Genomic DNA, 15,249 nt, shown 5'->3' on the forward strand with positions numbered 1-15,249 from the left:
TTTTCCTGAAGGGCAGGTTCGAGAATTGCAGTGATGTGATTCTGCTCGACCCGTTTTGTGAGAAAAAAGAAGTGTAGCCTTGCTGAATACCTGAATATACCTGAATGAAAGTCCAAGGAGTTTCAGCCTTTTAGTCTCCAAAAGGGGTTCACTATGTTGTCCTGCAATAAAAAGGTTTTGTGTGTGTGTAGGGTAGAGTACAGAGTGATCAATATCAGTGATGCATTACTATTATCTTACTATATAGTAATATAACATTTACTTTATAGTAAAGTATAACATTTACGTTTACAGTATAAGGAAGTAAGAGTGCAGTACTCAATAATAACTGCTACACTCTGAGATGAACGAGTTTAACCATGACCTTGAATGCTATGCTAGTAAACAGAATTTTTAAAAACATAGAAGCCAATATTAGCTATGTTAAAAATAGAGTCAAACAGAAATTGACATGAACCATGAGGGTGTCTGTTTAATATTTAATCTGCTGGTGGGCCGTTCAGTTCAGTTCATCATACACTCTATAGTGGTTCTTAGCCCTTTTCCCCATTGGAGAACAGTTAATAAGCCTCTCTTGCTAATGCTCCCACTGCTCCTTAAAAAACGAAAGGTAACAGAGTGAACAAATACCTTGTTAGTCTTCCACCTCTCCACTTCCACAGACTGAACCCTAATATAATGGGGGTATCATTGTAACAAAGCCGACCCAGGTAGGGTAGACTAATGTGGAGGGTCCCACTCCACCTCCTGATACAACAAATATTTTTTTAGCACAGCCACCTGAGCTACTACCATGCCTTTGGGAGATGGATTAAGTCTGGGGGACAGAGAAAAAACCCACACAGACACAGGAAAGTCATGCTGATCCCATACAAGGGAACCCAGCTCAGAGATGAGCTCTGGAACCTATAAGTACAAAGCAGCACGACTACCTGCTGGTAATTTTTGTACTTAAATAATCCCAATACCTAACAGAATGATATCTACAGCTATGCACAGAAGTACAGACACTGCTACTAACAATGTCATTCAGTAATTTATTTAGCGTTTGTGTTAAACATTACAATATTGTTTTTTTTTTTCACTGCAGAGCTACTGGTGAGCAGTCATCCTAGATAGTGTGTTGAGAGACAGTGAATTTACTAAATACGTTACAGAATATATTTTTCTGAGTTTCTAATTGAAAATTATTGAACGGGGCTCTGGACTCGTTATCGGAAATGAATAGTGTCAGTATCCACTCTGCAGCGGTTATGTCCTCTTATACAATAAGCGAGACTTGTGTGAGGAAGTTTGTCCTAAAAGGGCCGCCGTACTGCACTCTCGTTTGATATCCCGAGCACGGCGAAACTCTTTGTGTACCTCGTTTGGAATTGTTTTTTTTTCTTTATTTTTTTTCCATTAAAACAAGAGGATGTCAGGGTGGCATTGAACAGAAAGGTAAAACAAGCTATGGCTGAGTTTGGGCTGTATGTTTTAAGAAAACACAGGGAAACGTGTTTCAAGTGTGTTGCCCGTTCCGTGTAGGCCGTGTGTGAGGGTAATGCCTGGGAGTCGCTTCGATGGTCAGTCCGACTGTGTATGGACACTGCTTCGGGGATTTTGTCGTTAATGAAACTGACGTAAGATTTTAAAAAAATGTGACTTTTTATCTCCAAAGTTAAACTTAAGGTATCATCATATAGCGTTACGTTTATTATGTTTTATACAAAAATTAAATGTAGTAAATCATCTAACGGAGACCTGGCATTATAGTAGTGTTAGTTATACTTAGGATCTCAGGTGTTGTGGTTGACGAATCAAGATGTAAGCCATGTTTTTTTTTAAGTTCTAAAAACTATATTATGATTCAGAGTTGATATATGCACAGTAGAATAAATGTGAAAAAAAAACGGACTAGTTCAAGTGGAACTTCAGGAGTGAAGGCATCTGTAACTTAAGCGTGTAGTACTGTTTTCATCTCGGTAAAGCAGGGATGTCTACACATTTAACCATATGAAAAGATTTGAATGAAAACTGTCATCTTTGCCTTCACGACATTCGTTTAGGGGCTGTGCAGTGGCATGTCCATACAGCTTCACAGCCACAGTTCTGGTGTGGACCGTAGGGTTCTCCACGCTCTGGTGTGGTAAACGCGCACACTATGGTTTCTTTCAGGACACAATGAGTGACATCCGCCATTCCCTGCTCCGCCGAGATGCCCTGAGTGCTGCCAAGGAGGTGCTGTATCACCTTGACATTTACTTCAGCAGCCAGCTCCAGAGCACAGCCGTTCCCATTGTGGACAAAGGAACCCTTGAGCTTGTCGAGGAGTTCATATTTCATGTTCCTAAAGAACGCGGTGTTCTGCCAAAGGTAAAACCCAGCAGAGTTTGTACATTTGTTTTAGTGCTGTTGTGAAACTGTTTGCATCTATACTGAGAATGTAATGTGTCAGTGTTTGATCAGACCTAAACCTGAACGACACAATTGTAACAGTATTGTCTCCCTCACCCATGTTCAAGCCTTGTTCATTCCGTGAAATTTTATGCCATTAGGCCAACAGCTTTGAGTATAGATTAGGTATTTGGGATACTGCCTAAAGGATTGTGGGTTCGAAATACAGGGTATGATGCATTTGTTAGCCCGGGAAGAAAGTCCAGGCCTTCACATGGAGAGTTTGTGTTGACCGATTCCTAACTCGTCCCTCTCCCTCCCCCAGAGGATGAGCTCCCTGCAGGAGCTGCAGCTGCTGGAGATCATGTGCAGTTATTTCCAGGAGCAGAGCAAGGACGCCGTGCGCCAGGTTATCTTCTCTGCTCTCTTCAGTCCTCAGGGCAACAAGGCCGACGACAGCAGGATGGCCATGCTGGGGAAGCTGGTCTCCATGGCTGTGGCTGTCTGCAGGGTGCCCATTCTGGAGTGTGCCGCTCTGTGGCTGCAGGTACAGCGATCAGCAGGAGTTAATGCTGGGCAAAGCATGATCACAAAATTGCGGATTTGCATTTTATCGACCAATGTGTGTCTCATTTTTTACATAGCGCCTTTTAAAGACCTAACATCATACTGACCTTACATATGGTAGGTTACGGTAAGTGTGTAGTGCAAGAATCCAGTAAGCTCCCAATAAGCAATAAAGATTCCGATTTTTTTAACTTAGAAACATACTATTTGCATTATAGGCTAAATATTTTTGGGGGAAATTCGGTGGTGAGACCTTGAGTGATGGTGTGTTTTGAAAAAAATAAATCAGATTTTTTTCTGTGTCTTTTGGGCAACCCAGTTTCTATATAAGCAGTTTCTGTTAGGTGTAATCTGGGACAGATACAGTATCGTAGCAGATAAAAGCGTTTGAGAGGGGCTAGTTGTGAGTCTGGGCCATGGGAAAGGAGCAGATGTGTTCTGTCAGGAGAAAGTCAGGCCAAACATCAGTTTTAAATAGGTTGAGTGCCAGACGCTGAAAGTGCTGTTGCTTTTGGTAATTTTCCATGCCATTCTTTTTTCGCAGAGAACCCACGCTATCTACTGCGTCAGGCTTGCCAAGGTCCTAGTTGATGATTACTGCAGCTTGGTGCCAGGGTCAGTGCAGACCCTCCAGCAGATCTTCAGTGCCAGCCCCCGGTTTTGCTGCCAGTTCATCACTGCCGTTACAGCACTCTTTGACATGTCCTCAGGTATTGAACCCATGTGAACAAGTATGTTTTTCATCTGATTCCCAAGGTCTGATCCAAGATTAATTTCATTTCTTTAGCTGGCCATTTCCCTTTGGCTACATACTGCATTTCAGAGAAGCGTTTCTAAGCACAAGGAAGTACATTCTTGTTCCCATTAAGTGGATGCATCATGTACTGGAGAGAGTGTACATTTCCTTGTGCGTGTGAAAGAGTAATCCTACAAACGCACACAGCTTCAGCCAGAAATACAGCATCATGCAGTTTGGATTCAAATGAGATCTGTGGCGGCTGGCGTGTGTACCACATCCGATCATTTGCGGCACGTCCTGTTTTGCATCTGTAGTTATCAAGAAGACATTTGTCTTGCAACAGGGTTAGCCACCTGCTCTCTTTGATTTGTCAGAACAAAAAAATTGTCAGAAAAGGGATCTTGACACTGCTTCTTCTTTGGGGGGGGGGGTTTGGTGTTTTGTTTTGAGTAGATGACTTGATCCCCCCTAATGACCTGCTGGAAATGGTTGTCACCTGGATCTTTGACGACCCCCGGCTGACCCTCATCACTTTCCTCAACACCCCCATTTCGGCCAACCTCCCAGTGGGCTGCCTGGACCTCACCCCCCTGGTGGGTCTGGTGCGCTGGTGTGTGAAGGCCCCCTTGGCCTACAAGAGAAACAGGAAACCTGCTCTCACCAATGGACACATCAGCAAACTGTCCAAAGAGGAGAAAGAGGAGGAGGGTGTTGGGGACAGAGACTTGCTGTACTCCAAGCTGCATCTGAGCATCCTGCAGGTCCTCATGATGCTCCAGGTGCACCTGACGGAAAAAAACCTCTTTGGGCGTCTTGGGCTGCTTGTGTTCGATCACATGGTTCAGCTGGTGGAGGAGCTCAGCAGGCTGGTGGATGAGCTCAATCCCCTCAATGCCACCAAGGAGACAGAGCTTTCTTTGGACAGGCTGGCTCAGGCCCTACAGGTGGCTGTGGCATCGGGGGCACTGTTGTGCACCAGAGGTAGGTATCCGATCGGTTTTTGATTCCATTGATCTGATTGTCATTTTGCAGGAACCAAAACGCCACGTCGTGCATTTTATTTTCTTAATTTTCTTCAGCTATGGTACAGTACAGGCTGCTTTATTTTACCTGTTGTTTTTGGAACCACAGTCGTGCTGCCTTTAGTGCATTTGCAGGAGCATGTAACAGAAATCATTAGCTTCAAGCATGCATGCAATACCCAGGGCTAAATTATAGTTATAGTGCACTTTGTCTCAGTAAAGCAATTTTTTTGCTTCCTTCTTAGAGCAAAGACCGATGACCTTCTGTTTGGAATCGAAACAGACTTTACTGCCGGAACAGGCTTTGCTCATTTGGAAGTATAATAAATGACACGCATTAATTTTCGGTCTGGAACTAATTTTTTTTTAATGGAAAATGTTTATTTTTTTAAACAGAGGACCTGAGGTCTCTATGCTCCAGGCTGCCCCACAACAAGTAAGATGCGATGCTCTCTACCTACAGTTGAGGATAACCTCATTTTTATTAGTGCTCTTTCTCATTTGTTAAATAAAGCAGTAATGAAAATGTTTCAGGCGGGTAGCTGCATCAGCTTGCGTAGGCTGCAAAGGAACAAGTAGTAGGTTTATTCCAGGCTGAAAAGAGAAGAAAGGAAACATAATGTTGTGGCTGTGGAGCCTTCTTTGGGTGAAGAAGGCTCCACAGCCGAAATGTTGTTTCCTTTCTTCTCTTTTCAGCATGGAATAAACCTATTACTTGTTCACATGATCAGAAAATAGCAGACAGATCGGTATTTTGGGTTGGGAGATTTATTTATTTAAAGTGTCAGAACCTGGACAGACGGAATTATAGTAATTCGCTTATTATTCTTTTCGTCTTTTTAAAACCAGGTCGGGTAATGTGATTGTTTTTTTTTTTTTTCCTTTCACAGTCTGCTTCAGCTGGTCCTGTCGGGGCCCGTGCAGCAGCAGCCCCCTCATTCCGCGTTCCAGCCTGGATTCTACCCCCACATCCACACCCCGCCGCTGGGCTACCCGGCCCGGCCCACCCCGCCGGCCCATTCCCAGCATCCCGCACACCCCCCACACCCGCCGCACAGTGCCCTCCCAGCACACCCAGTGCAGCCCTTTCTCCCAGGCATGGCGTTCCCCTATCGCCCCATTCGCTAGCACCGCGCTCAGCCCTCAATGCCGGGCGAGACCGGGCACTAACATTACAACAGCACCTCTACGTCTCTCCCACGCCAGCACGCGTGAACCCCAGTCTTCTGCAAAGGGAACGTCTGCAATACGACCAGCTTTCAGGCCGTTGGTTTGGAAATTGTTGAAAGTTTACCCGTGTTCAGGCTTTTATGTTTTTTTATTATTTGTGTCTGTGGAGAACAGATGTCAAGTTCCAAAGGAGGTTTTTGATAAAGAAATCAATCTTGGCTTTCATAGGAACCACCGTGATATTTCCAGATAATTCAGGACTAGAAGTCATTGTTTGCAGGGTTAATTGAGAGCACAAGACTGATACAAACAGGGAGAATTGGGAAGGAAAACCTCACGTTTTAATGACTGGAGCGGGTCGTTCTTGAAAGGTGCGTTTAATAAACAGTGGAAAAATAAAAGTAGACGACTGCGTGTTTTTCCGAGCGTAGGTGAATTTTAAGCAGGGTTTGAATGTCAAAATACAGTGCATAATTTAACGTAACGACTGCCCCCTGTAGGTGTTAGTAAATGCATCTATTAAAAAGGACATTTACAAGATCAATTTGTATAATGTAGTAACAAATGGAATGACTGTTTCACAAGGTCTTGTAATGATTCTGTATGATACAGTAGAACTGTACAACAGACTAGGGATTTGTGCTTCAGTCAGAAGTGCTTTCCATTAATTCAGCTTCTAAAGCACAGTTTGAGTGGAATATGAACGTGGTGAATCGTCTGTTTAACTAAATGGCTTTTTTACACTGTCCAGAAAAAAATGAAAGAATCTCAGTAATATACACAGCGCACAGCTAGAAGTAGATATTGGATACGGACCATAAGTGTGTTGAAAATAAATGATAATGTCTATGACCATAAATGAAAAAAAAAGCTTTTTTTGTATTTGTTGGGAAGTTGTAATAAATTTTATATACAGTACTAAAGATTATTTGTTTTACGTTCTTCCTGTGTTTGTGTGAGTTTCTTTCTGGTGCTCTGATTTCTTCCTACAGTCCAAAGACATGCTGGTAGGTTATTTGGCTTCTGGGAAAATAGGGCCTGGTGTGAGAGGCTGTGTTTGTGCCCTGAGATGGACTGCCTTGCACAGTTGCTTGCTGGGACAGGCTTCATCTTTCCTGTGACCCTGAATTGGCTGAAGCAGTTAGAAAAAGTTGGATAAAATTAGAAAGTCTGCAGGGGAAAAAAAAAAAATTATAAGAGGAGACCTTACCAAATTTCAACATAAAATGTAAAATTGTATCCGGAGACCACTGATGGTGTTAGTCAAAACCCCAAGAGTGTCTCGACTGACACACTCTTGACCCCTTTTTTTTTAAAAAAAAGGACGAAATTCATGACTCTTCCCTGTACCAAGATGGCGACCTATTTACCATCATCTGCTTTTGTCGTATCTATGGTAGAGAAGTTCGGATCGAGGTTGACTTCCGGATCACTAAGCCACACCGGAAAGGATTTGGACTTCACTGGGGTTGCAAACAGGGCAAACAGGAGGAATTTTCTTCTGCCCAAAACGCAAACCGTATTTTTTTTTTATCATGGTCTTTCCGCTCTTGTGAACATTAATTGCGCAGCAAAGGAGCACAGAGGTGTTCACGTTCCTGTCGCTTTCCGCTCGGAAACAAGGTAGGGTGGTAAAAAACTTGGTTGAATTCTGATGGGAGTTTATGTAAATATTTACCATTCAGCATTTGGCCTAACGTGTGTATAAAGTGAATTATGAAAAATATCTTATATTAAAAAGCGACTGGATCGTTCGAATCCATCCATATAGGGTTTTTTTTATCCATCTTAAAGCTTTAAGTTTTGGTTTTCAGCGAACTGTCAGATTTTGGTAGTTTGGTATACTTTACCACACGAAAAACCGGGGTGAATTAATTTCGTTTTCACTCAGGAGTGGAGTGTGTGCTTGGCACTGGAGACGAGTTTTGTTTCGTATTAACAAGTTCCTATGAACCGATCAAAAATCAACATACGAGATTTGCTGTTGTGCAGCCTTGTGTTAGTGGCGGTATGGAGCGCGGCAGCAAAAGCAGTGTTTTACTTGCTTTCCGTAAACTCCGAGGTTAGCAAAACTTTTGTTCGATGTTTTATTTGGGAACCCGCCTGCCGTTCTGGAGCCCGTCCTTTTTGATCGTTTTGAAACATTTTGTAAGTCTCTAGCAAGTGCGTTTGAAGCGGAACTCTCCTATCCCGCTCCTGGAGAGCCGCAGTCATTAAGAGACCCGGAACAATTGAGAAGTGATGGTTTAAACAGCTGATTTATTTACACTGAGTGACTGAGAGACTATCTGTAATAAAACTGGTACTGATTCTCAGTCCTGAAGGACTAGCGATTCCTTAAGTGAACAAATGAATGCATTGATAGGTGACTTTCAAGAGTTCCGATCTTTTTTTTAAAAAAGAGTTGATTCAGAGTGACCGATAAGATTAACTTGTTTGTTGCTCTCTTGGACCAGGATAGGAGATCCCGAGATCCCTGGTTTAAAGCTTCTTTCTAGCGCTGTGGACTGGGGAGAATAAGGATGTGGCCTCTGATTTAATAGTTGTGTGTGCGCAGATAATGAAGTAGCCAACCTGTCTCAGCATCCCTTGTTTACCCCAACCGCTGTTCAAGGGCTGGAAACGTTTCTTTGCAGCTTCGAGCTGCAGAACAGCAGTGAATGGCTCCTTCTAGATTGGCTGTTCTGAATCTTGTGTAAAATCCCCGTAGCAGATGTGGAGTTCGCAGACCTGCCCTTTGGGATTCGATCATGTTGCTTTGGAGCAGCATAGCCATGTGGCACCTGTTCCAAACCACCAGTGCTTTCTGCTTACTCTAAAAGCACGGCCACCCACGGAGACATGCCGATTGGTGTCTGTTGAGTGTCCTGGGGGATTATGGCTCTGATGAGTTCTGTCACACTTACTGCCACTGATCCAAGTGATCCAAGTTACAGCAGCACCGTGTTGCGGGTGGGCTCTATAGCCCTGATGGGATTCAGTCTCAGCACCTCAGCCCTGAGCCATGCAGGACCTCTTCCCGAGAGCAGAAGACCACCCTATGGCACAAGACTGTGACTCTCTGTTTGCGGGACGGTGCAGGACTGCAAGTCGGAGTTCATTGATCTTGGGGAATCCCATCACTGTAACTGGTGCAAGTGAGCCCAATTACACTGGCATCACAGAGACTGCGGTTGTGGAGGCCGGTTTTTCTTGGGGCAGTGTGTGTGTGTGGAAGGATTTTCGATTCGTTAGCAGTGATCGCGTGATTTGTGCCCCAGGTGTGAATGACAGACGTGGTGCCCCCCACTGCACTTGGTGAGATCAAACTTCGTCTGCTCTGTCACGATGACATAGACACCGTCAAACAGCTCTGCGGCGACTGGTTTCCCATTGAGTGAGTACTTCACTTTCCATGCCTTAGAAGTGAATGACAGCAGGCATCATCACCATCATAAAACGTGCTCTTGAGCTACGCACTCTTTGCACTTAAGAAGATACTAATGTATTTTTCTATTTGTTAATGCATTGGAGATTTTAAAAGAAGGAGTTATGCAGCATTGTGGCAGCAATAGTGCATAGGATAAGTGTTTCTACAGAGTATAGATAACTATCTGTGTTTTATGTGTGTATTGACGTGATTATCTAGTCAAACAGCAGACAACTGCATCACGGAAAACCTTCCTTCTATTAATGTGCAACAGTACTTTATTAAAGCCAGTGTTGGGAGAACAGACCAGCGCTGCAGTTTTGCATGACTTCTGTAACCCAGCCTTGTTCTCTGTAGGTACCCAGACTCATGGTACCGCGACATCACTTCAAACAAGAAGTTCTTTTCTCTGGCTGCCACCTTCAAAGGGGGCATCGTGGGAATGATAGTGGCTGAAATAAAAGGCCGAACAAAAGTACACAAAGAGGTAAGTTTCATTTGATTCTTTCTGGGCTTAATCGGGTACCAACTGAACGGTACAACATATTTACCAAAAATATTGTGTATTCTTAACACAGGAGCTCACTGAGTGAGCCATTTTTGCCTGTTCATGTAATTAAACATATCTGGTCAAACGTGATATTGTCACATTGGTTTCTGAGTGCGTTACATTCTTATCATTTCACTTTGAGACAGTGTGAACAAATGATGGCTTCCAAGCATGTCTAGCCACATGGTGTGCTGAACATCCCTGTCCGAGTAAAAAAAAAAAATCTGGACAGTGGTGACATGGCGATGAAGATCCATTTTATTTTAACAGTGTGAGTGACCGGTAAAGAAACAAAGGGGAAGTACAGTAGTACCTGTTTGGAGTTCATTGATCAATCGACAATCAACAAAAAGGAAAGAAGACTGATTATTGAAGAAGATGTTTCGAAAGGGTTTTCAAATGTATGGCCAGGGCATCATCATGACATAGAATCCCAATTTTGTCACATTTGTAATGGCTCATGTGTGCCAATATACTTGACAAGTATGAAGCTAATAGGCTGTCTAGCACAAACATTATCAAAAGGGCAAGAAAACAAATCTTTGCACTCATTATAGGCTTTTAATAGTTGAAAACATAATTCTCTGATTTTTCTTACTTTTACATTCTTAACCTGCCGTTTCCTGGTTTTCCACAGGATGGAGACATTTTGGCCTCTAGCTTTCCTGTTGATACACAGGTTGCTTACATCCTGAGCTTAGGAGTCGTGAAAGAATTTAGGAAACATGGAATAGGTGAGATCTGTACCTTGCATGTACTTCATTATTATTATTATTATTATTATTATTATTATTATTATTATTATTATTATTATTATTTTTAAATCTTAAGTCTAGTATGGCATATGAGCACTACTGTAACAACAGGTATGACTAAAAACCACTGTCTTTGCCTTTTTCAGGTTCACTACTGCTCGAAAGTTTGAAAGAACACATATCTACCACTGCACAGGATCACTGTAAAGCAATCTATCTTCATGTCCTGACAACCAATAACACTGCCATTCACTTCTATGAGAACAGAGACTTTAAACAGCACCACTATTTACCTTATTATTATTCTATACGAGGAGTGCTGAAAGATGGCTTCACCTACGTACTGTATATCAATGGCGGACATCCTCCTTGGACCATTTTATATCCTTCACTGATGTGCCTTTTGCTGTGTGCATGTGTGATACTGTCAGGATTGAATGAACATCATGGTCTCCAGCCTGTGATGAACATGAGGGCATTAGGATCTGTTTCAGCACTTCAGTACCACCTAATTACTTTGTATCATCAGTGATAAATGTTATACAGTAATAAATTAGCTAATTCACCACTGCTCTACTTGTGTGCTTTTCCCAATGTGACTGATGGCAACTTGTTTCTGATCTGCTTTTTCCACAGTTAGGGGATTCCTTTTCACTTCCCGGTGTCTCTTTAATTTTCTATATTCACTGTCACTATTCCAAGCCATGAAAATTGAAAATCAAAATTCCAGTACTGTTTTAATGCTCATTTGCAGCGTTCTTTGGGGGTGGCAGTGCAGCGGGACGGATCGTGCATTTTGAGGACAGTTCACTCAGGAATCGGTTATCTGTGAGTCCAGGTCATATTGGCTTATGCAAGTGCTCACTGAGTGAGTGAGGCGAATCTTCAGAACTCTGAATAAAATGTGTGTGGAGTGAAACTCCATTTATGCTGTGGTTCTAGCTGGGAAGGTTTGTTTTCAATAGTGTAAGGAAAGAATAGCCCTATGCTTCCAGAAGAGTTATCCTTTGTCACTTCCTTTGGTATGGAGCAGAAACAATGAAAGGAAAAAGGGTTGCGGTTCACTGCTACACAATGTAAGTGTTTCAAAAACAAGAAGTAGATGCCAGTGAAAGGAATTTTAAAGCCCCTTTCTAGAAACTAGACTCTTTTATCGCTGATATAACCGGGTCATATTTTTCTTGTCTTTTTTCTTTAGTTGGTAAGTAAAATTAGGACCTTTTGAGTGATTAGAATCATCAGGTTTTAAAAAGAAAACATAAACAAACCCGATGTTCTCCTTAACAACTTCCCACTGATTATTTGCAGCACATTGGATCTACTTTAGCAAACTTGAGTCCCTGTTCCATTCCTCAGAGAATATATCGTCAAGCACAGAACCTGCTCCGCAGTTTTTTACCTTGGTCAGGTATCTCTGCAAAGAGTGGTATTGAGTACAGCCGGACGATGTGACGACAGCAACATCGTGAAAGTCAGGAAGTGACCTGGAGCATCCTGAGGTTGGTGCCTTTTCTGTTGGTGCTTTGCCAGACCCACAGGCTAATTAAATTCTTGGAGGCCTCCTCAGAGACCTGGCGGTGCCTGCCATTGTTCTGTCAAAAAACAAAAAGAGGAGAGTGTTTAATGAGTGTGAAAGCCGAGATAGTAGGTGTTTGCAGTGTAAATGAAGGCAGTCTAGATAATATTCTTAACCCCTGAAATGTCCCTCAGCTTTTGTCGCCAAGCTTGTGCTTAGTGTGAAAGCAGCATTAGTTGCCACATGCTGGAATAAAAATGAGAAGTTTTTTTTATTTCTCTGATGAGTAAGGTTACTGGAAACAGCTGAGTTTTTGTTTGGAAGTCTGGAGCTTGTTTAAGCCTTATGCTTTAGTGAATGCATTTTTTCCACAAGTTTCAGCCTACAGAATTGGAGCCTGTTCTGTAGTATATTAATTGAAACATGTTTCTCATTTTAACGTAGTTTTCCCATCTTATTGTTTCAGCTATGGAGCATTGCTCTTTTGGTGATGAATTGATGCCCAGACACCAGTATTTCCACAAGGGACCCAGTGATGCCTGAGGTTTTGAAAAACGCACTCAACTCAGACGTTGTATTATATTTGTACGGTACATATGTATAAAAGTGATGAACAGTGTTATAGTCATTGGTTGGCTGCTCAGTTGATGCACATACTTTTCTTTGTACACACCAAATGGCTGTAATTTGCTGCTCCGTTAGAAATCCAGAACATGTCTTGCCCTGGTTTTTCATTAAAAAGTAGATGATGATGTGTGCCTGTTTATATTAGGGTTTAATACAAATCTGTAACAGGTAGCAGTATTCCCTTAAGATACAGGCCAGATTTCCAAACATATGCTTCTTGTGTGCATAAATCTTAAGTGCTAATCATAATTGGTGATGATGGCTCATTGCAGTAATAGGAAATCTTCAAGATTGCACCAATTTGATTAATTCCAATGTCCAGATTACTAATGGCTCTGGTAAAAAAAAAAATCTGTAGAGTAAATGATAAATTAACAGACATACAGTGCTGTTAACATTTCAAACATGAAGAAAACCAACATTGCTTTTATAGATTATAGAAAAAAAATGGAGCTTCATAGAAGTGATTTCCTTCTGTTCTGTTTTATGCTCAGCTGAATAGCCTTTAACAGTGATTTGTCTCAGGCAGCAGGCTAGCTTTTGCTCCAACTTTTGCTGTGAGTATGCATTCCTAAACACAAAGAATCTTGCAGGCTGTGCTTTGTTTTTTATATTTCTTTGCAAGTTTAAGATGCATATTAACAGAACGTTTTATAAATAATACTGCATAGTTAATGATTCAAAACATTTTTATTGTTTTTCTTAAGATAGTGAATACAGCGACAAGTTTTTAATGCTCATGTATTTGTATACAAAGACTGGATATCCTTTTTTTTGTCATGTTCTTTTAAAGGAGTGTTTCCTTTAGAATAGAGCTGGTATACATTTAGTCTTGTAAAAACACTGTCCATTTTCAGGCTGCTCTGTGTTTAGAGGAAAACCTCCCCACACTGCAGCCACACCCTGAATATTAATGGGATAACAGGCCAGGCAGAGCTGGTCCTTTGAAAAGAAGAAATGTTGAGTCTCAGTTGAACATACAGCTTCACATTTGAATGTACACAGAACATTTAATTATATGGGGAAAAAACGTCTGACCAAAGGGAATTCCAATTACTTGTAGTGTGAATCAATGTGTAATATTGGAATGTTGTACAAGTGACGGATTGAGAAATATTTAGGAGAGAGGCCTGGCTGTAGAACTTCTGTTTCTTGTGAGAACTCAGCATAACAATGCTTACGATGTAGTTAATGTAAATATAAGTTTAAATACTTTTTGAATTGAACAAACAATTAGCTAGATTGATTTTTAAAAGATATTTATGATCGAAACTCAGATGCACTCTATTGTGGTTATAGGGAACGTTCTTCAGATAAATCCTGTTTTTGTTATGCGTGTGTTTGAAAAGGGGTTAGGGTGGGGTATCACCGTCAAGAGCTTTCTCTCTCATGCTATAATGTTGTGTTTGACTAAATTTTCTTTCCTTATGGGTATGAAACAAAAGCAGCGTTTTCTTTTCAGCTCTTTTCAAGGAGTTAGCTGCTTGATGTTTACTGGTCCACAGGAACCCCTGCTTTCAGCGGTCATCGGTTCTTTGGATAAATTTGTTGTCTGCCAGACCAGTGTAAAAGTCCGGGGCGAGGTCTTTTTTTCTACATAAAGCTTCTGCCGTCTTTTATTGGCTGAATGCAGTCTGAATAATTAAAAAAGAGCATGGTTGATTTGTTTTTAAAATCTAGCGCATGTCTTCAGTTTTTAAATGCAAATAAATAATCGAAAACAACAGTAAAAATGTGAAACATGACCTTTAGGTAGTCAACTAGGGCAACCTCTGCTGTTATTCTGCTAGAAATATTTACATTTATTTTAATTACTTTTGAAGTAATTGTTAACTTTGCAGGGAACCTATTATCTTCTACCACAAGCACAATAGTGCAATTTACCTGTTTTCATTGTTTTGTGTTTTCAACATGATTATATTTTAATATAGATTTTATTTTCTGTATTTTTTAATTGGTGTTTGCTGTGCATGTTCTCCACGAAATTGCAATGTTATGTTAACTTGATTTTATTTAATCTTTTTCTATAAAATGTGAGAAGAGGACTTACTGATTTTAAATACAATGAATGGTAATAAAGATATTGGTTAACTGACATACCGTGCTTGTAATTGTGGGGTGAATCTTTTTTTTTAGCTCTGCAAAGATTTATATATGTACTGTTCGAAAGGTTGGAAACTGCGACAGCTGTAGTTTAGTACAATGAAAATGAAAGAAAACACCACAAAATGTACTTTTTTACTATATGTGATAGGTGAATGCTGTTCTTCATGTTGTTTGTGCATGAATGGTCAGTACTGTAGTATTGTTCCACATGTCATGAAGAATATTCCCAAATGTGTGTTTTAGGTCATTTCAAATCCTCTTCTGTGTCCATGCTATTTTCGATGCATCCAGACTATAGGAAATGCAGCATGCATTTCAAACCATTTCAAACCTTATAACTAATATACTCTTTATTAATTGTTTATTATGGCTGTGTGATTTGAATCATTGTCATGCCAAAAAGTGAAGTCTG

At 41.2% G+C, this 15,249-nt stretch overlaps 2 protein-coding genes across 4 annotated transcripts; both read left to right on the forward strand.

Annotated features, from left to right (window-relative positions):
- The first annotated feature begins 1,221 nt into the window (after positions 1-1,221).
- On the forward strand, positions 1,222-6,816 carry ints15 (integrator complex subunit 15). Of its 3 annotated transcripts, none has more exons than XM_015360072.2 (7): positions 1,222-1,440; positions 2,158-2,355; positions 2,702-2,923; positions 3,488-3,653; positions 4,136-4,663; positions 5,101-5,140; positions 5,595-6,816. In XM_015360072.2, the coding sequence occupies exons 2-7, from the start codon at positions 2,164-2,166 to the stop codon at positions 5,830-5,832; spliced, it is 1,386 nt and encodes a 461-aa protein (XP_015215558.1). In that variant the 5' UTR covers positions 1,222-1,440; positions 2,158-2,163; the 3' UTR covers positions 5,833-6,816. The 3 variants fall into 3 exon arrangements, 2 of the variants coding, with proteins under 2 accessions (XP_015215558.1, XP_006637358.2); XR_001479958.2 differs by lacking the exon at positions 1,222-1,440 and adding an exon at positions 1,519-1,622 and having other exon boundaries at positions 4,950-5,140; positions 5,595-5,654; XM_006637295.3 differs by lacking the exon at positions 1,222-1,440 and adding an exon at positions 1,520-1,622.
- Positions 6,817-7,326: 510 nt separating this feature from the next.
- naa60 (N-alpha-acetyltransferase 60, NatF catalytic subunit) lies at positions 7,327-14,828 on the forward strand. The gene is made up of 7 exons (XM_006637159.3): positions 7,327-7,497; positions 9,135-9,250; positions 9,641-9,770; positions 10,471-10,567; positions 10,735-10,969; positions 11,884-12,087; positions 12,571-14,828. Exons 2-6 carry the CDS (start codon positions 9,141-9,143, stop codon positions 12,038-12,040), a joined length of 729 nt encoding a protein of 242 aa, XP_006637222.1. The 5' UTR covers positions 7,327-7,497; positions 9,135-9,140; the 3' UTR covers positions 12,041-12,087; positions 12,571-14,828.
- Positions 14,829-15,249: the final 421 nt, after the last annotated feature.

The sequence above is a fragment of the Lepisosteus oculatus genome, chromosome 19 (assembly GCF_040954835.1).
Source record: "Lepisosteus oculatus isolate fLepOcu1 chromosome 19, fLepOcu1.hap2, whole genome shotgun sequence".
NCBI classification, from domain to species: Eukaryota; Metazoa; Chordata; class Actinopteri; order Semionotiformes; family Lepisosteidae; genus Lepisosteus; species Lepisosteus oculatus.